Source organism: Culex pipiens, chromosome 3 (assembly GCF_016801865.2).
Source record: "Culex pipiens pallens isolate TS chromosome 3, TS_CPP_V2, whole genome shotgun sequence".
Classification (NCBI taxonomy): domain Eukaryota; kingdom Metazoa; phylum Arthropoda; class Insecta; order Diptera; family Culicidae; genus Culex; species Culex pipiens.
This window is the reverse complement of record NC_068939.1, coordinates 74,446,135-74,468,223: the sequence shown is the minus strand read 5'-3', so window position 1 is coordinate 74,468,223 and position 22,089 is coordinate 74,446,135. Positions and strand designations below refer to the sequence as shown.

General features: G+C 34.4%; 1 protein-coding gene across 5 annotated transcripts in view; it reads right to left on the bottom strand.

Moving 5' to 3' along the window:
- The window catches only part of LOC120422433 (hepatic leukemia factor), a 114,834-nt gene extending 111,677 nt beyond the window's left edge, over nt 1–3,157 (bottom strand). For 2 of the 5 annotated variants that reach the window (XM_039585853.2, XM_039585854.2), the window contains exon 1: nt 1,530–2,638. In XM_039585853.2, the coding sequence (XP_039441787.1) occupies nt 1,530–2,130 (601 nt within the window). In that variant the 5' untranslated portion in view covers nt 2,131–2,638. Of the gene's footprint in view, nt 1–1,529; nt 2,645–2,758 lie in introns of those variants that run through there. The other 3 variants (XM_039585852.2, XM_039585855.2, XM_039585857.2) reach the window with 3 other exon arrangements.
- Between the last annotated feature and the right edge of the window lie 18,932 nt (nt 3,158–22,089).

Here is a 22,089-nt window from a genome sequence, read left to right as displayed (position 1 = left end):
TCAAAAAAATTTTATGTATGAAATTTCGATTTTTTCCAAAAATCACCAGTTTTTCAAAAAATCATAACTCGGCGGCAGATTTTTTGACCATGTTTCTCTATAGCTCAAAAGTTGCGGATTTTTGTCCCCTAAAACATATCAAAAAATCTCGAAAATCAAAAAATACGTATTTTGGGAATTTGAGTTTTTGTGAAAAAAAAGTTAATAAAAAAATCGGGAAATTTTTTTTTCCGTGTACCTATTTTTTTCTAAATAGTCCTTAACAATACCTACAACTTTGCCGAAGACACCAAATTGATCAAAAAATTCCTTCAAAAGTTACAGATTTTCGAATATTTACGTACCATTTTTGTATGAACAGCTGCCAAATTTGTATGGAAATTTATATGGACAAACTAATGATGCAAAATGGCTTCTTTGGTCATAGGGAAGGCCCCCACAAAGTTTGAGCCAAATCAAAAAATACAAAAAATAAAAATGGTCGAAATCGGCCGGTTTTGTAGAGAATTGCTCATATATAGATTTGACCTTTTCTTAATAAACTTTAGTAGTTTAATTATTCATATCATTTCATTCTTTCTTTTAAACAAGTTTTTTAAAGATAAGTAATTCAGTTTTAAAAGAATTAAGAGAAAAAAAACTGGCAGGAAATGAATGCTAATAAACTTTTTTTGTCAATCTCAAATTAATTGACTCTGGTCGAAGTCAAATTGAGGTTTCTAAAAAGTCACTGAGAGCAATAGGGAAAAAATTATATTCGGAATCGAGGGAATAAATAATAAATAATTATACATTCAACACCATTTTAGTCAGAATCAGTTACCTATTAAAAAAAAAAACAAGGGAAAAAATACATGACAATACCCTTTCTTAAAATTTAATTGAAGTAATCAAATCCACAACATTCTCGAAAACAACGCTCAGGAAAATTCCGTCAAATTCAATCTAATAACCCTCAACGCGTCTAGACCACCAATTGAACCCCTCAGACTCCCCACCATCTCCCGTGACATCAACACCACCGATTGCCACCGCACGATCTCAAATTCCTGCCAGCATTCATTATAATCTTTAGAATAAAAAATTCCCTTCCATCTCAGCAAGTCCAGAAACAACCACCCCTATTCATAGCTATAGTTAGCTAAACCTTGTTCCCTCAGCTTAGTCGCCGTCGTCGTTTCCCAAAGTGACCGCTCGCGCGACTCAACGCTTCGCCGTCATCAATTGCAATCAACCGTGAACGGAACTTCAAACAGGTCCAGAAGTCACTTCCACTTGAGAGACTAGCCTCCCGGTTTAAATACACAATTCCTCCCCGACACCACTATCCCACAATTACGACTCCCGCGCGCACGACCGCCCCGCAAAATCTGCGCAACTGATAAGTGACTTACGGGGTGTTGCGCACTTTCGCCACTGGCGCTGCGAGCGTTCAAGAGAGAGCCGGTGAGGTGCCCGCGCTAAGCGTAACGGCGCGTAACCACAACAAACTGACGTCAACCTTGGAGTTTAGGACTTTGGCCACTGACCTGTTGCCGGGTAATAGAAGCGCTTGCTGAGATGAGGATGGCCGCCGCCACTTGGTTGTGGCATCCCACCACCGGTCATAGCTGTCAGATGGTGGTGCTGATGTTGTTGATGTTGATGCTGGTGTTGTTGTTGTTGATGTTGCTGTTGACCGTCATGCTGGATGTGGTGTTGTTGCTGCTGATGCTGTTGATTCTGGGCCGCAGCTATCGCGATTCCGTAGTGGTTCTCGTTGTAGAGACGCTGGTAGTTCGGGAAGGTCCAGTTGCTGGCCAGCGAATTGGAGCGCTCGAGGCGTGAGGACGCACTTCCGGCGTTGTTTTGACTTAGGTGGTTCTGGATCTGCTGCGATATGGACCAGTGGTTTCGCGGCGAAGCTTCGTGATGACGTTCTTGCTGTTGCTGCTGCGGTTGACGCAGGTCCAGCTCGGACTCGACCTGTTCGGTGGCTTCGCCACCACAATTCTGCGGGGCCATTACTTCTTCCTGTTGGTTTGCTGGACCGCTACCACTACTACGCTCGGTAATCTGGTAGTAACTGGCCATTCTGGGCTCTCCCGACGGCTCGTTAAAGTAACTGCCGCAGGCAGTTTCGGTTCCCATTGGCGTTACCGTACTGCCGTAAATTCTTCCTTACAGTCTGCACAAAAGGTCCCGGCAAAAAGCTTCACGTGGGGGTGTTGTCGCACACACACAAGTTTTATGACCCCGGCGGGTTGCACTTTTTTGGCACCGCTTTCTAGCGATTTACGGGCACCTCCAGAGACGTTACTACCGGTAGGAAGTCCGCAAAACGACGCTCCTGAAGCAGCCGACAGGGCATTTTCTTCACCAAAGCGACACTCACAATATTTCACTTCACGACCTCAAAATACTTGCGGAACTTTCGTTTTTTCCTCGACGTCACCGATAACTGGCCCGAAAAGGTCATAGATATCCGACGCACCACCGCTGGAACTCCTGCAGAGGGATGAGACACGGATACGAAACACCAGCGACACAGTCGTTTCAACAAGAACGCATCCGGATCTTCGGGAGAGGGAGATACGGAGTCAATTAGTCGCTGAACTGTTCACCACGGGATGGACACTCCACGTAAACGTTGACGTGAGTAAACTAAATTAGGAAACGGGCGTTTCCAAATTCGTCAACAGCTGTCAACGTTTCGCGGCCGTTCCAACTCCCCCTCCAGATCACGATGCGCTTGTTTTCAGGTATTCTAGAGGCTCACAATCTACTCCCGAATTCTTCCTGGACACTTTCACCTTTGCCGTATGGTCAGGTAATCCCAAGTTTCAACTGCTTCCACTGCTCCAACGACTACTTTATCGCACTTCCGGCAAGAAACTGTTGCTGCTCTCGCAGGATTTCGCAGACTCCGATGCGTCAGCGGCTGCAGGTCATGCTCGCGTACGCGTGACCCTTCGAACTCAACTCCTCCGACTTCTTGTAGACCTGGTGACGAACCGCCCAGCTTGTGGAAGACACACTAGACGAAAAGACGGCGCGCGCGTAACTCGTAACTCGTAGAACAGGACTGACTGAACGGCAGCGCTCGCGCCTGTTCCAGCCGGCAGTGTCTCCAGCTCTTCCCTGTACTCCCGTCCTCCTCCCCTGCCAGAGTGTTCCCCGGGGGGTGGAGTTTCGTGTCACACGGATTCAGCCACGATCGACGCTCCCCCTCCTCCCCCCATCCAGCGTAGTATAAATCTAAAATATATGCGAAACACACGTGGCCGACCATGTTTTTGTGGTGCCGTCTCGCTCGCACCGCGCCGCCAGGTCACGTTGCAGTTGTGCGAAACACTCTGGCTGCTCTGGATGACTATGGCTGTGGGGAAGCTCCTTATCAACCCTAACCCCACTTCGCACTCCCGCCCCCTCGTCCCCACCAGGTTCTTGCTATGACTGACTGACTGTATAAACGATGCCGACGACGACGACGACGCGTACCGGGTCAGAGTCAGCCTGGGTGGAGAACGTAGAACAAACGTGAGTGTGCAGTGTGCACCATAATGGCAATATCAACAGAGAACATAATATTGTACTGAGAGTGGCTGCAAAAGGTGGCAGATCTGCCTCCTTCGACGAAAGATATGTGGGGGATGGATGCTCAGGCAAATCCTTCATTACAACTAGATTTTCCGTGGGTTCCGTGGGATATCGAAGCAGATATCGTCTTTCTTTCTGGAGGGTTGGCGGGAATATCGCTCGAATGACACCTCGCGATGAGGCACGGTGAAAAATTTTATCTCTAGAATTTGAAAACAGACGTAGATTTTTGGCGTTTTTGTAAAGGTCCAATGAACCAATTTTTCATTATAAGTGTTTAAGTGCTTTGGAATAATTCTTATTAAAAAGAAATCAAAACCAGCCCTAAACAAAAGATTGAATAAATGTTTTCCTTTTTTACTTTTCAAATAAACTCCAGAATAGTACTAAGATTGATCATTCTTGAATTTTGGATTATTTTATTAATGCAATTTTCTCTTATTTATAAACAAAATTTGTTAAATACTTAAAATGCTCGATATTTACAGAATTAAAATAAAACTAAGTTGCAGCAATTTGTACACAAAATTAAAATTGAAATAATTAATTTTACATTATTGCTTTTTTTTAATTCAATCAGATACAAATCGATTAAGGGATCTCTTATAATATTTTAAGTTTTTACCATTAATTATCAATACGTTTATATTTTGTAATTATTTTTAGTAAATATTGTTGCATTTAAAATATAAATAAATAATAAACATAAATAGTTGAATCCCGTGACCTAAATATGCATCAAATAATTGTTTGTGAACAATTGTTAATGTTTATAGTTTAAAATTGATTCTGAAATTCTTTTCAAACTGATGTCAATAAACTTTAGGCGGGTGCAAATTTCATTTAAAATGTCTGTCGGCCCTGGTTGAGGTCAAGAGGGACGAAGTGGAAATAAATTTAAAATTTCAAGCCAGATTTTTTGCTAAATTTTTGAATTTATTTTGTTGGGATGCCTATTTAGATAGTACAAGAGAGCTCACGGGCATCGAAATGGTTAGACAAAAAAAATACAAGTTGCAATTAATTTTTTGGGATGATTGCAGTTATGTTAATATGAAATAATTGTAAAATATCAAAGAAATTAAATTTGTTTTAAATATTGACGTATTTAATCATTCTTTGATTGCAAAATTCGCCTTTCTATTTATTTATTTAAAATATATTTTTGAAATTTGTAATTTAAGTTTTTTCAATAAAAATATCAAATTAAAAAAAAAACTAATTGTTTTGATCACTCACTCACTCACTTTTTTTAATAATCATAATTCCAGCAATTTATTTTTTTGTTTTTTAAATCAATAACAAAAACAATTTTCATACAATTTTTTAATATTTTTTATTTATTTTTACACAATTTACGACCCTTCTAAAACGCTACCGCTAACTTAAAAAAAGGATTTTGGGAATTTTAGGAATTTATAAAAAAAATATATAGATTTTTTTTATTATTCAAGCAATTTACCAAAGAAACCAAAATGACAAGATTTTTTTTACTGAGTTAAAAAAAAATATTTAAATAGAAAGTGTTTTAAACTAAAAATGTTGTACAGAGATAAAGAAAGATTTTTTTTCTGATAACAATGCAATTCCTTTTTAAGCATCATTAATATATCAATTTTTTTTCAATCTAGACTAACATTTCAAAAGGGCATAATATTGAATGTTTGTCCCTTTTGAAATGTTAGTCTTGATTGAAAAAATAAAAAAATATTGTTTTTGCATAAATCGGAAAATTTCACGAATGTTTCATATTTTAACATTGAAAATTGGACCATTAGTTGCTGAGATATCGAGATTAAAAAATTGTGGGTCTTTTGGGCGAGACTTGGAAAACATCAATTTTCCTGTTTTTAATTCTTTGCAATATCTCAGCAACTAAGGGTCGTATCAACAAAGTTCAAAAAAGCAAAATATAGAAAATTTTCTCAGCTTTTCAAATTTTTTTATAATTTTTATAATTTTATGGCATGGCACTAATTTTTTAAAAAATGAATAACTGCGACTATTTTCAAAAAAGTTACCTAAAAATGGCTCTAACTTGAAAACGGTGCACTTTATGAAAATTTGACTTAAATACTTTTTGATTGCAAGTTTAATTTTACAGCGAAAAATGAAGTTAAAAAAATTTTGTGACCGATATTTTGATTTTTTGAAAAAATCAGTATTGGTTAAAAAATTCAAAACTCGATCAAACATTTTTTGGACGTTCTGGAAATTTCTGAAAAGTTGGAATTTGACGTCCCCTAAAACATATCAGAAATTATAAAAAAAATAGTGTTTTTTTGCAAATCAAGTTTTAGTGACAAAAAGTAAAATTAAAAATCACCAAAATAATGTTTTACCGTGTATCATTTTTTTCAGTGTAGTCTTTATCTTTGCCCAAGACACCAAATCGATCAAAAAATTCCATCAAAAGAAACAGATTTTTGAACTTTCATATATCATTTTTGTATGGACAGCTGCCAAATTTGTATGGAAAATTATATGGACAAACTAATGATGCAAAATGGCTTCTTTGGGCATACCGAAGGCACCAAAAAAGTTTCAGCCGGATAAAAAAATACAAAAAAAATCGAACGACCGAAATTTCACAGAATTGCTGATTATAATTGTGGTTTATTTATGTTTAAAAAATAATTGATGAAAAGGTCGTGAACAGTATAATTAAAATATTTTGGGTAAAAATATAACTAGTCAAATATTTTCAAGATGTTTTTTGACATCAAAATGTTTAAGTTTATTTGATTTATAATAGAAATAAAATCTGGCTTGAATTTGAAAAGATCGAGCTATTTTGTAATGCAATGTAGATTTTGATTTAATTCTTTCAAAAATGAGGCTCGATTTCTTTGCACCCCACTTGACCTTAACCCTCTACTGCCCAAATTTTTTTTTCGAAAATTTTTATTTTTCCCTTGTTCAGGAGGTCATTTTGAGCAACTTTTGTTCTACGAAAAACTTTACTTCTCTTGTTTTATGTTTTTCTTTTTTTCTTTTTATTATATTTATTTGCATTTATCATGTTAAGTTTATGTTTGTTTTTGGTAGTATTTGGCCTATTCTACCACCTAATATAATTACTAGGGTGGCTTGAAGTTGCATGGGAAAATTTCAAAATGGACTAATTCAATCAGAACAGGCATTTTCCGGTCCCATTTGGGCCCCCAAACAACCCCCCAAAATTTGGGAGCGATTGGATTTGACCCGGCTTTCCGCAAAGCGATTCAAATTTGTATGGAAATTTGTATGGGAAAACCCTCTTTTTTACAATTAGATTTTTATAATTTTCATTTTTCACTCAATTTAAAAACTAACACCGTAGAAGTATAGTCCTAAATGTCCTCTAAAACTTTCCCCAAGAAAGTATGGTCCTATCTTGCTTCTGGAAAAAGATACAGAGTTTTTAAAAGAGGCATTTCAAAATAAGTGCTGAAAATTATATTTCTTGCCAACACTGCCAGTACTTCGGTAGATATTTCGAAATCTTATTTTTCAACGTAATAAGGAAGCAACCTAGCAAAATGGTGTCTTAAGAAAAGTTGTTGTATATGAATGTGGCTTTTATTTAAAATTATTGACATGCAGGGTGACACACCTACAGGGCTTGCCTAACTTCTACTGGTGACATTTTAAAGCGTTGGTGTCTTAGGAAAAGTTGTTAAGCTACTTATTCCAAGAAATTTTGACATGGTTGGAAGACAGGGTGGCACATCTACAGGGTGTCAACCCATTTCTAGCTTCTATTTAAGACCTTTTTGATCACTGTAAGGTGGGCGAAAATGGGTACAAATCGCAAATTAGGCCTGTCACGCAAGAGGAGGCTGAACAAAAATTCGTAAAAAGTCAGTTTTTCACATAAAATTTCCTGGGGAATTGATTGCGAAAGGTGACAAAAACTTTTTTTAAATATTTGTACCAGCCTTATTTAAACTTCACTAAATTATTTAATCTTCATTTTTGTCTTGAATTTTCAGTTTTTTACATTGAAAACACCATAATTCTTATTATGAATGTTTAAACAAATGATTTCTTAGTGACTCTTTCTAAGGTGTAAACATTAGTCGATTTTGTAGATTTGGGACCACTTTTTTGTAATCATTTTGTAAACATTATGGCTTTTAAATGATACTTTAAATAAAATTTGTTCATAACCAGAAACAAATATTTCAAGAGATTTTTTTAGTTTTACTTGTTTATTGTTATGTAATGCATGAAAACTTAGGCCGCTGCAAATATTTTTCAAAGAGCCGAGCATTTTTTTTTTACAAAAGAACTTTAAAATTTAAGTGGAAATCAGGAAGTTAAATCAACTGAAAATTATTTGGAATGCATTTTCCTGCGTTGATACTCACATCTAGCATGTTTGGGTTCGTTTAAAATATTTTGCATTTTTATGAAAATCACTGCCGGTGAGTTAACCAATATCTTTAAAAGAGCAAAAACAATACAGTTACAATCTGGCATCAATCATTCTCACTGTGCCCTCCACCATCAATAGAGCTTCAGTGCGTGCAGTTTGTCTGAATTCGACGGAAGTCGACTAATATTTGTCCCAGACAGTACTGACTGTACTGCTTCTGGTTGCCCCGACACACTGCCAATCGCAGAGGGAAAATAATACACCGAAACACACACACACAGGTTTACACATTCACCGCGCAAGTAATTTCATTCTGCACGTTTTCCCGCGCGAGAGTTGCGAGCCCCAGAGTTTGGATTAATTAGAGTTGCTAATGGGGTGATTTGTCATTCCGCGGCTCGGGAGAGAAGAGCGTTCGAAGAGAGGATGGTTTGCCCTGGAAAACGTGGAAAATTTTCCACTCGCGAGGCTTAAACTAGCAGCAACAATTCAGGGAGAGATGAACTACAATTGGGAGGGAATGTTTTAATTTTCAGCAAAAGGTGCGTTTCAGTGGGAAAACAACGTTCCTTGAGGTAATTGAGGTGGTTCGGGAAAAGGGAAGTGAGAACTAAATTGTTTTAGTTGGAAATATGCATTATATTGTTATTTGCTGATGAGGTGTGAAAATCTTGTTTTTTGGAAAAAATAAAAGCTAGCAAGTATTTTGATTGTAACCTTACATATGTATACATGCTTTTACGATTTTTTCTTGATATTTTTTTTTGTAATTTTGCTTTTTTTTGCTTATGATAAGGGTGAGTGAATTTTCACGATTTTGCGGAACGCGTCGAATTAAAGTCTTTCAGCGAAATTTATAAATTCAGGTGATTTTTTCCCGATTCAATTCATAGTTGATTCGTCTTATTTTTCAAATATTTTATACGTGAATTTTTAGTTCGGTCATTGGAGGTGACTATGGGCCAAAAAACGATACACTTCTCGCAATTTCTGAATAACAAAAACAATTTTAATGTTATCGAAAAATTATTAACACGGATAGTAGGATTGTTCTCCTCAATATGGTGGAAGTTGATGAACTTTAACTTAAATGCCAATCGATTCAAAATTGACTCAATCTCACCCCTGACATTGGGTCAAATGATTCTCAAATACATAAATAAGTTCAAAACAAGTCATCCAACAGTGTTACTTGTTTGAGGGATAGGTATTGACATGCTACAATGTTGGAAGTGAAGATTTTTAAACATTTATGTACTTTTGGAGCAATTTAAAAATACATATTGATAGGTTGATTTTTCGAGAGGTTATGTTTGGCCGAAAACGTACCTCAACTTTAAACAGCTGCCAAAATGACAGGATTTGTTCCAGGAACGAGATTTTTTCAGCAAAGGTTTCTTAAGCTGTTCCCTACACTACCCTTTAAACAGATTTAAGTTTCATTGAATCTGTAAAATTGCAAAATCCTTAAAAATCACTTTGACTCAAACTCACCCCACTGGCGGTAATGTGAATTATAAAAAGTACGAATTATAAAAGTGCTGCTTGCTGGAAACTGAAATATTCTTGATTTATTGAATTTCTACAAAAAATTATATTTTTTCCGACTCGCGCTCAGTTTTTAAGATATCAAAACTGTCTCAGTTTTAATTAAATTTATTCATAAACAGTTTACGCGCATTTTTTTGATTTCAAAATATGGTTAAAATTTATTGCATTGCTCCTTGCTTTTGTTGAATAATGTTGAGGTCAATGACTTAAAAAAAAATGCTTCAATACTATAGTAGAAAGGAACTCCAAAACTCTATTATAATTATTTTGTGAACAGATGAAAAAGTATATTTCAATAAAAAAAAGTTTAAATTTGTGCTCATACCAACCTCTGATATTTTTGCTTTTACATGTATGTAACCCCTTAAACTGATTCGGTAATCAATAGAATTCTATTATATTTTAATTTCAGCTATCTTTTGATTAAATAAAATTTAAATGACAGTTTCTTAATTTGGAATGTATTCCTTGAACAAATAAAAATTAATTGTTTAATTCTGAAAAAGGAGGTTCACAAGTATGACGATACTCTCATGCTTACAGTTGCTTTCGGAAAAAAATATTTAGAAATTTATGAATGAAACAATTTAAAATGAAAAAAAAAAATGTGTGCCAAAAATGTGTAGCCATCTTATAAAAGGAACAAATCAAACAAATGTTATCATAGTTCAACTGTCTATTTTTGAAACAATTAATTTGTTCTTGTTTTATTTTTGATTCGCTGGTCGAATTTAACCCTCTACTGCCCAAATTTTTTTTCGAAAATATTTATTTAACTTTTATTCTACGAAAAACTTTACTTCTCTTGTTTTATGTTTTTCTTGTTTTATTTTTAGTATTTTAATTTGAATTTATCTTGTTTAGTTTATGTTTGTTTTTGGTAGTATTTGGCATATTCTACCACCTAATATAATTACATTTTGTCTATCTAATTTTTTCACGTTTTTACAGTCACTTTTTCAATTTTATGTATGTTTTTCACATTTTATGCTATAGAATGGCACCGTCATCATTTAAATTGCAAAAAAATGCGTAGAGGCATAGTCTCGGACACTACAAAAATTACTGCATACTTCTTTTTACTTATAATATAGAAAATGTTAGTATAAAACACAGCCAAAGATGACCCCTAAAAAAATGACATTTTTAAAAACATTGGAAAAGTCACATAAAACAAGTTCAACTTCCAACCCTGAAATTTAAAAATAAGAGTTCTTCTTTCCAATGCTTTTTAAAGATCAAAAATTGGTTGGAAAATGGATTTTTGACGATTTTTTAAAACGAAGCCCGTCTAGAGGCGGGGTTAGGTTGTAGAGGGTTAAGGGGAGGGGGAAGTAAACATAATAACAAGCCAAGGTTTGAACATTTTAGTGCACTATAAACCAGAATTCTCGTATGTTTGGCAGGTTAATCAATCGCTCCTATAGGTTATAAGAAATATGAAATTGTATGAGGGTAATTCTCTACCAACTCAAACGAAATCGGGAAAAGTTGCCCCGACCCCTCTTCGATTTGCGTGAAACTTTGTCCTTAGGGATAACTTTTGTCCCTGATCACGAATCCGTTTTTTGATATCTCGTGACGGAGGGGCAGTACGACCCCTTCCATTTTTGAACATGCGAAAAAAGAGGAGTTTTTCAATAATTTGCAGCCTGAAACGGTGATGAGATAGACATTTGGTGTCAAAGGGACTTTTATGTAAAATTGTACGTCCGATTTGACGGCGTACTCAGAATTCCGAAAAAAACGTACTCTGCCATTTTCCGTTACTTAACTGTAAAATTTTTTGGCACATGTAATTTAATGGGAAATTTAATGTTCTTTTCGAATATACATTGACCCAGAAGGGTCATTTTTTCATTAAGAACCAAATTTTTCATTTTAAAATTTCGTTTTTTTTCTAGCCAGCCTAGCAAGGGTTATTTTTTAGAGTGTAACAATGTTCTACAAAGTGGTAGAGCAGACAATTACAATTTTTTTGATACATAGACATAAAGGGGTTTGCCCATAAACATCACGAGTTATCGCGAATATACGAATGAAAGTTTTGAAAAAAAGAGTTTTGAGAAAAAGAAACAGGAAAATTGAAGTTTTCTAAGTCTCACCCAAACAACCCACCATTTTCTAATGTTGGTATCTCAGTAACTAATGGTCCGATTTTAAATGTTAAAACATGTAACATTCGTGAAATTTTCCGATCTTTTCGAAAACAATATTTTTTTTTTAATCAAGACTAACATTTCTAAAGGGGCGTAATTTTGAAATTTTGGCTCTTTTAAAATGTTAGTCTTGATTCAAAAAATTTCAAAATATTGTTTTCGAAAAGATCGGAAAATTTCATGTTTTAACATTGAAAATCGGACCATTAGTTGCTGAGATATCGACATTAGGAAATGGTGGGTTGTTTGGGTGAGACTTAGAAAACAACCATTTTCCTGTTTCTTTTTCTTTAAGCCGCTGTATCTCAGCTACCAGAGGTCCAATCTCCAATGTCTCTTAGACAATTTTATAGCAAATTTTCTGAACCTTTCAAATTTTTTTTTTTCTGAAGTGGTCACTCATGGTCACTATTTTTAAAAATCGAAAAACTGCAAATATTTCGTTAAAATCAAACTTTCGGTGGCTATATCTTGAAAACAGAGCCCTTTATCAAAAAATCTGTAAAGTACTTTTCGATTGCAAATTCAATTTTACATAAAAAATTTACGTCAAATTTTTTTTTGGTGTAAGATTTCGATTTTTTCCAAAAATCACCTTTTTTTCAAAAATTCATAACTCGGCGGCAGATTTTTGACCATACTTCTCTATAGCTCAAAAGTTGCAGATATTTGTCACCTATAACATATCAAAAAATCTCGAGATTAAAAAAATACGTATTTTGGGAAAATGAGTTTTTGTGAAAAAAATGTTAATAAAAAAATCTGCAATTTTTTTCCGTGTACCTATTTTTTTTCTCAATAGTCCCCAACAATACCTACAACTTTGCCGAAGACACCAAATTGATCAGAAAATTCACTCAAAAGTTACAGCTGTTTAAATATTTACGTACCATTTTTGTATGAACAGCTGCCAAAATTTTATGGAGACTTGTATGGGTGAACCAATGACACAAAATAGCTTCTTTGGTCATAGGGAAGGCCCCCACAAAGTTTGAGCCAAATCAAAAATACAAAAAATAAAAATGGTCGAAATCGGCCGATTTTGTAGAGAATTGCTCGTATGTTCATTGAAATAATTCATCGCACTGAGTGTTTTTTTTTTTTAACTGACCATCTCTTATTCATCGAACCTTGGTGGCCGAGACGGCAAATGCGTGGATTCGATAGGTCAAAGTTCTTAGGTTCGCTGCCCTACTGTGGGTGTAAGAATTCCTCAATTTCTAAATTAATCGAAAATATCACTTCCAAACGATTGGCTTCATCAAGATATCAAAGAAACTCAAAACCCGTTCACGTTGATATTGAATAATTGTCTCGCTGCCAATAACAATCTCCACACATTTTTATATGCATTATTCGTACATCTTGAACATAAAACCAAGTCAGCAGTGCGGCCCAGGAGCGTGAGCCTATTTCAAAGATATATATTTTTAAACGACAAGGCTTCTGGCCAGACTTTGCATACACGTGAGTTCATGAATAAATTCAAAAAAAAAAAAAATACTGGACACACTTTCATTTTTCCAGCCGCCCATCAGAATTTCAAAACAAAAACCCCCGTCCAAAATCCGACCGAAGGAAGAAGACACTTCAACATTTGGACCGATAGGGAACCTCGTGACAGTCCACGCGACCAGCCCGAATCCCAAAAAAGAGCCAGAGACTCTTCTAAGTGACTCTGTGGATAACCACTTTGACGCTGTTGCTGTCTGTGTGTCCTGCAGGTCATCGCTGAACGCTGTTCAGGGGGAGCACCACACAGCAGTTGCAGCCACGCAGTTGACGGGAGGTGGGGTTGAACTGCCACCCCTTGGGAGAAACGATCGAAGGGGGAAGAGAACGACGACGAAGTGTTTTTCACGTTTTCCAAACACGTGCGACATTCGTCAAATGCCGAAGCGCACTGAGTCGTCGGTTCTTCCGTTTCGGCTTTGCGGAGCTTTGTTTGTATCGCCTTTTCGTTCTTTCCGACAGGCGAAGGGAAGAGAGTGGACTCTCTGAGCGAGCTGCGCTCTCTCGGTTGATAACGCGCGAGATTGGCGTTAACGACCATTACAAAGCGTTATGAATCGATCGGATAGGTGCACTTGCTGAGGAATTCTCTTTGAGTGAGACTAGCACCACCTGTCGGTGAGCACTTCTATGCAATGGTCGCAAAGATTCGCTTGAATAGAAGTAATACTAAAATAGCTATATAAATTGCTTAACAAGATTTTATTGAAGCATAAAAATGTCAAATTATAAAATAAATACAAATTTCATATTCTTATGGCTTAACGAAATTGATGCTCTTGTTTTTGTTTTTTTTTCGAGTTCAGGACTGTAATAAACAACATATTCTTGTAAAAAATCAGAAGATTTGTAGTAGAAGATTTTAAAGATTTGGAAGATTTTAAAGATTTTGAAGATTTGAAAGATTTTGAAGATTTTAAAGATTTTAAAGATTTTAAAGATTTTAAAGATTTTAAAGATTTTAAAGATTTTAAAGATTTTAAAGATTTTAAAGATTTTAAAGATTTTAAAGATTTTAAAGATTTTAAAGAGTTTAAAGATTTTAAAGATTTTAAAGATTTTAAAGATTTTAAAGATTTTAAAGATTTTAAAGATTTTAAAGATTTTAAAGATTTTAAAGATTTTAAAGATTTTAAAGATTTTAAAGATTTTAAAGATTTTAAAGATTTTAAAGATTTTAAAGATTTTAAAGATTTTAAAGATTTTAAAGATTTTAAAGATTTTAAAGATTTTAAAGATTTTAAAGATTTTAAAGATTTTAAAGATTTTAAAGATTTTAAAGATTTTAAAGATTTTAAAGATTTTAAAGATTTTAAAGATTTTAAAGATTTTAAAGATTTTAAAGATTTTAAAGATTTTAAAGATTTTAAAGATTTTAAAGATTTTAAAGATTTTAAAGATTTTAAAGATTTTAAAGATTTTAAAGATTTTAAAGATTTTAAAGATTTTAAAGATTTTAAAGATTTTAAAGATTTTAAAGATTTTAAAGATTTTAAAGATTTTAAAGATTTTAAAGATTTTAAAGATTTTAAAGATTTTAAAGATTTTGAAGATTTTTATTCTCGATTTCATCGGTAGGTTTTCAAACGAGCAATGAACTCTGATGCATGTAAACAGGAATGACGCGAATGTCAAGAAAATGAAGGAATTCGACAATAAATGGGAGAGAATTGAGCGAAAAGAGACCGGAAAAGGAAATTTATCTCTCAATTCTCTCTCGTTTTGCACAAACGATGAACGTTTTGATGATCATTTTGCTTAGTACGTGTTAGAAAAGATCTCAGTGAAGATTTTGAAGATTTAGAAGATTTTGAAGATTTTGAAGATTTTGAAGATTTTGAAGATTTTGAAGATTTTGAAGATTTTGAAGATTTTGAAGATTTTGAAGATTTTGAAGATTTTGAAGATTTTGAAGATTTTGAAGATTTTGAAGATTTTCAAGTTTTTTGAAGATTTTTAAGATTTTTAAGATTTTTAAGATTTTTAAGATTTTTAAGATTTTTCAGATTTTGAAGATTTTGAAGATTTTGAAGATTTTGAAGATTTTGAAGATTTTGAAGATTTGGCAGATTTTGAAGATTTTGAAGATTAGAAGAGTTGATTATTTAATAACTAGACGATTTAATGATTTAAATTTTGGAAGATATGATGATTTTAAAATATGATGATTTTTTTAAATAAATTTCATTACAATTATTTTTTTGAAGGTAATGTATCACAACTCTGGCCAAAGTATAGGGCAAAAAAAATAATTTAAAAATTGAAATTAAAAGCCATGTCATTAAAATTTGAATGAAAAAACAGATTTAAAATGCGGTATTGTTCATTGGAATTTTAAAAACAGTTTTATTTGTACAAAAAGGAGCCTAAAAACATAACAAAAATATCATTTAAATTTTAAAGGATTCCATAGATAAGAAATGTTCCTTAAGGTGAAACGGGACGCCAGTTTTTAGCCAACTTCTTTTCAACTAAAATCAAATGCTTAACTCAACAGATTGCTTCCTATCAACCTATTTATCGTCTGCAAAAAACAGAACTTTTTAAATTACTGTGTTATCTATAAAACTGCTTAAAAAACTCTAGTCGTGATTTCAAGGTGGTTGTACCTTACCTTTTAACCTTAAGTTTACGTATTTTCCTAATCTGTGGTCAAAAATATCACAATTTGTAACTAACCCTACAATTTTGTAATTCGATTTTCACCGAAATACACTTATTCAGATTGGCTAACTCAAATAAAATCACTTGTAACTGAAAAAAAATCATCTCAGAAATAGGGTAATTTTTTTTTTAGGTTTTCATGTTTATATGTAATTTTTCTGATTAGCTGATTTCCCCGAAACAATCGTTTGACATTTAACAAAATATTAATTTAAACAAAGTTTGATTTTTTAAAAAAGATTTTAAATTCAAATTCAAGTTTAATGTATTAAATTTAAGTCAAGATATGAGATTAAAAAAAACTGACCGTTAATTCATTGCTCAACATATTATAATAGCAGTGTAATTTAAACGATTATGGTTCAAAAAATTTCAAATTAAAAAAATATCGAGTTCGTTCAAAAGATAACGCTTCATAACACTCACTAAATCCAAACAGTCTCTCTCTGTTTTGATTCGAAATCCATTTCCGCTCAGAGAGAAAAGACCAACAGATAAAAACACATTCCACCACAAAAAAAAAAGTTTTCCCGAGTGCCGGGCCGTCATAGCAACGCGTGGGTGGAAAATCCACCACCCACCACTCACTCAAAACGGGGCTGTAATAAATTGGCGCAAAACTCTCTTCTGTCTCTCTCTGTCCCACCCTTCTTCATGGTACAAAAGTGTCCTTTGACAACTTTTGCCAACCCGGCCTGGTGTGTCCTGGCCACGTGACCCAGCCGGACGGATTTTACCTGCAGTGCCACGTGAGTTTCGTCGTCGTCGTCTGTGGATTGTCGCAACAGCAGCAGAAAAGCCCACCCACGCTTGGTGGAGGACTTGATTGGTGGGCGGTCGGCCAGATATTCCTGATTATTATTGTGTATTTATGGAAAATTTTGCGGTTACTATTGATCTGTGGAAGTCGTTTTTGGAGCTGCACAGTGAGTTTGCAGCCTAAAAAGTGAAGGGGATATTTTAAGTTGATGAGATTTTGGAAGGGGTTAATTAAATTGGAATCAGATGAGCTTCGCCATTCACCAATCAACATGATTCTATTTTTTTTATTTAAGATCTATTTTGATTGAATTAAATTGCAATGCATGTTTCTATATTTGGTACAAGCATGTCAACTAATGAGCAATTCCAGCTCAAATCAGGAATTTTTCTGGTACTTTTGTACCCAACCCTCTCCGATTTCAATGAAACTTTGTAGACATGTTATCCTAGGCCTATATAAGCCATTTTTGTGTATATGGAGCCAATTGTACTCGAAAATAACATTTGAGAAGGGCGTAAGTTATTTAAATATTTTTGTATTTTGCAATTTAAAAATTACTGTATCTCGAAGCCGTTGCATCGTATCAAAAAGTGGTCAAAGACAAACTTGTAGGAAATTGGACGGGCTTTCTGAAAAAATACACTGAAATAAAAATACACGCCACTTCTATGAGATTTTTTGATTTTTAAGTTTAAAAGTCAAATTTTAAGGTGATGTCACGAATTTTTTGAGGAAATAGGCTAAGATGTTACAAAAAGACTGACGAAAAATGCAGGATGGTATGTCTCTCCAAAAAAAATACAAAAAAACATTTATTAAAAATGTTTTTTGAAAAGTGGTCTAAACGTCAAAAATTTTAAAAACCGATAGCGCGAATCGATTTGCCAGACAATTTTTCATAAAAATCTCTATATTGACCATTGTCCTATGTCCAATCCTTGGGAAGATACAGCGCACAGTGGGCGAAATGGAACCCAAAATCGGACTTAATTGAACGCGGCTGGTTACCTGGTATGAAAAATAGTGTTTTATATGTAAAAAAATCCGGGGAATCGATTGGTGATGGTTGCATCCACCGCACGAAACGGCAAAGGGTCCATTTTGCCCAAATTCCCCATTTTTTACATTTTTCTTGAAAATCGGTCTGTATTTAGAGCCAAAAAATGCAAAAATGCACTTTGGAAAAAAACGACGTAACACCTTATAATGTGGCCCTCTTAAACTTTGCGGTTTCGTCAACGGATCCACAGGCGTGTATCGTTCTTTTTACGACAAGACTCCGCCTCCCGAGTCTCCTAAGTGTGAAGGTATGGCACGGGGAGAGGGCACCGAATACCTATATTAACACTTAGAATTTTTGCGTCTGCCTCGGGATTCGAAACGGCGACCTGTGGACTGTGAATCCAGTGCGCGGTCCGATTGATCCTCACAGGCAGACCTCCAAAATGCACTTTACTTATGTGAAAATGTCCCAGGAATCCAGTAAAAATAACCACTTGCACTTGCACTTGAAAATATTTTTATCGTAAAGATTAGACAATTTTACATAAAAATGACGATTTCCACTTGATAATTTAACACATTTTTGTTGATAAAAATAAAAATTATGTAAAAGGCAGTTTATTCAGCGTTTGTGAAAAGTGGCCCATATATCAACATAAATGTGTCAAACAATCGAGTGCAAATCGTCATTTTGATGTAAAATTGTCTGATCTTTACGATAAAAATATTTCCAGATTTTTAAAATCTGACCTAACATTTGAAAACGGTCAAAAATGCTTTTATAGCAGAACTGGGGTTAAATGGACCCTAGATGGTTTTTGCGGTGCAAGTGGTTATTTTTACTGGATTCCTGGGACATTTTCACATAAGTAAAGTGCATTTTAAATGGCCGCATAAAGCCTCCGCTCTAAATACAGACCGATTTTCAAGAAAAAAATTAAAAAAATGGGGAATTGGGGCAAAATTGACCCTTTGCCATTTCGTGCGATTGATGAAACCATCACCAATCGATTCCCCGGATTTTCTTTTACATATAAAACACTATTTTTCATACCAGGGAACCAGCCGCGTTCAATTAAGTCCGATTTTGGGTTCCATTTCGCCCACTGTGCAGCGGTTTAAAAAATTAAAATGTCGAAAAAAAAGATTTTTTTTGTGAATTTTGGCAATTTCTCTATGACAGACTTGATTTTTCAGTCTCGTAAATATTTTTACCGGAAAGCTCGTCCAATTTCCCATAAGTTTGCCTTTGACAGCTTTTTAATTTGACTCGTTTTAATATTTGCGTAAGCTTATTTACTATTCAGGTTTCTACCACACTGAAAAAAATATTCTATTTTCAGTTATGAGCAATGTATTTAAGCTTATATCTGTTTGCCCATACATCCAATTGAAAAGCTGTCAAATGCAAACTTATGGGAAATTGGACGAGCTTTCCGGTAAAAATATTTACGAAACTGAAAAATCAAGTCCGCATAAAGCAAATGCCAAAAACCACCAAAAAACCTATTTTTTCGACATTTTATTTTTTAAACCGCTGTATCTTCCCAAGGATTGGACAATGGTCAATATGGAGACTTTTATGTAAAATTGTCTGGCGAATCGATTCCCACTATCGGTTTTAATTTTTTTTGACGTTTAGACCACTTTTCAAAAAAACAGTTTTAGTAAATGATTTTTGTATTTTTTTAGGAGAGACATACCATCCTGCATTTTTTGTCAGTCTTTTTGTAACATCTTAGGCTATTTCCTCAAAACTTTTGAACCAAAATAAATCGTGACATCACCTGAAATTTTGACTTTTAAACTTAAAAATTAGAAAATCTCATGGAAGTGGCATATATTTTTATGTCAGTCTATTTTTTTCAGAAAGCCCGTCCAATTTCCTACAAGTTTGTCTTTGACCACTTTTTGATACGATGCAACGGCTTCGAGTTACAGTAATTTTTAAATTGCAAAACACAAAAATATTTAAATAACTTACGCCCTTCTCAAATGTTATTTTCGAGTACAATTGGCTCCATATACACAAAAATGGCTTATATAGGCCTAGGATAACATGTCTACAAAGTTTCATTGAAATCGGAGAGGGTTGGGTACAAAAGTACCAGAAAAAACCTGATTTGAGCTGGAATTGCGCTAATGCTAACTGCATATTTTGGGAAAAACATTGAGACATTGCTATTTTTTATACAATTAAATTTTGACCTATTTGTTTACAATAATTTTACAACATTCTCAAACCCAAATCCATTCAAAGCACGACAAAAAGAAAACTGCCTGCCCTTAAACCAAGAACTTCTACTCATAATCCATCTGAGTGGACAAAAGTGCCCCTTCATCGTAAATCATCCAATTTGAGGCAACCGGGCGATTACAGGCAATCATCGTCGTATCATAGACGAGCCTCCTTCCTCTCAAATGTAAATAGTCAAACCGACTAGACTAGATACTTCCCCTATGCGCTTGAAATAAGAGCACATATGCTGTACCACAACGACTAGACTGAGTGTGTTTAGAATTGGTAGAAGCTTAGTAACTTCGTCGTCGGGTCAATTATTATCACTTGTTTACAAGCGCGAGGTTGGGGCCGTCCAACGACGCCACTTCTAAGCGCTGAAAAAATAACGTACACTGTTATTTGAACTTAGTCTAATTTTAGGTAAATTTCAGATAGATTGGGATTGGATTTAAAAAATGAGCTTATTTTCTTATTTTAGTTTTATAAATCACAAGTTTTAACGAAAAATCATTATCTTTCTTTTAGAGTGTAGCATAAATCACTTGACGTCTAGAAAAGAAGAAGAAAGCATACCCAAGAGCGGAAAAAACCGCGCAAAAAGGGTAAATGTCATGTGGTGCTGAGTGACTACTACACACCGCACTGATGATGGTTGCCCTTTTCATGAATAACTCATTGTCATGGTTGCCCACAGCTGGGTGGATTTCAACGGACGTGTAATCATGCGAGACTGACCTTGCTGGGCTAACCACGACTGCTGATGGGTACCGAATCTGTGGTTGAAGGTTCTGCTCAATTCTTGGAAGTGTTTACCTTAGTATTCAGAATCAATTCTTTAAGGATTAGAAGCTATTTGAAGTAATTTTGATTGAAAAAGCGTGCACAAGTCCACCAGATGGCATGAAAATCTCACGTGATTCGTCAATTTGGAGCACCTTGACTAACTGGCCTCTAAATTGCGAACCTTATCAAAAAAACACAAACAAAACGCACACGCAAAAATCACAATCAGAAAAACATGTGTAACGATGTCCGAGGAGTGGAAAAATTCAATAAAAAACATGTAGATTTTTTTTTGACTCCCTTATCAGCTGCAGTAGCTCTATGGTTTAATGACAAAAATAACAGAAAATAGCGAAAAAGTGTGCAAGGGTGTGGTATTGGGTGATAAGCCAGCGCGCTCTGGTGAATGAAAGCGACGTAATTTGACGCCATGCTTTCATCATCTCCACGAGCTATGATAGCCAAAATTTTGTCGAGTCACTGCTGCGTGGAGATTAGAGTGACGTCCTAAATAAAAATGGATTGGCAACAGAAATTGACGTTTGTGAGGTTTCAAACAGCTCATTTTCATCACTTTAATTGTATGAAAAATCCCAACTATTTAAATTTACAACAACACAACATATTTTTTTAAAGAACGCATAAATTTTGATATTCTTACAAAATTTTAGATTAAAGGTATAACGTAGCGTCTGTTGTGTGCTATCGACCATTTAGTAACTTTCGAGAAAAACGGTTTTTAAAGTTTGATGGTAAATATTTTCAAAACTATGAATGATGGAGTCAAACTTTTTGAAGCAATCCGTTTTTTATGCTATCGCTCAACAAACGCTCCAAGTTTCAACTAACACACAATTCCAATACAAAATAAAATAAGCTCAAAGCAATATTTAAACCGAATTAATTAGTATTTTTTTTAAACAATTAATTGCACTATTTCAAAATTTGTATTAATGTTAGAGCATGAAAAAATTTCTGCGAAACTAGCCAAATTCAAGATTTTTTTTTAAATATATTTTTGTTTCAGGCTGTAACTTTATGGGGTACTTTCGGATAATCAAAAAAGACATTTTGCATACTTGGTTCGTCCATACAAGTCTCTATGCAACCCAAGCAATGATGGTACGGAAATTTATAAGAAAGAAACATGATTTAACCTTTTTTTAACAAAAAGTAATTTTTCAAAGCCGCTCACTCTTATGTTTTTTGTACTTTAATATGTTTACACAGTTCAAATAAATAAATTTGGAATGTTGAATATTACCGCACATATGATGTATTTTTACCTCAATTTAGACTGAAAAGTGAAATTCTACCAGAAAAGTTGTAAAATTACACATTTTCAGCGGTAATATTACAATGATTTTTTTACTGTGTAGGTCATTTATGAGGTTACTTTCGAGCCAAGGAGAAGAATTTTTAAAAATAAAATAAAATGCAGATACGATTTTTTGAAAAAAAATCTTGTTTTTAT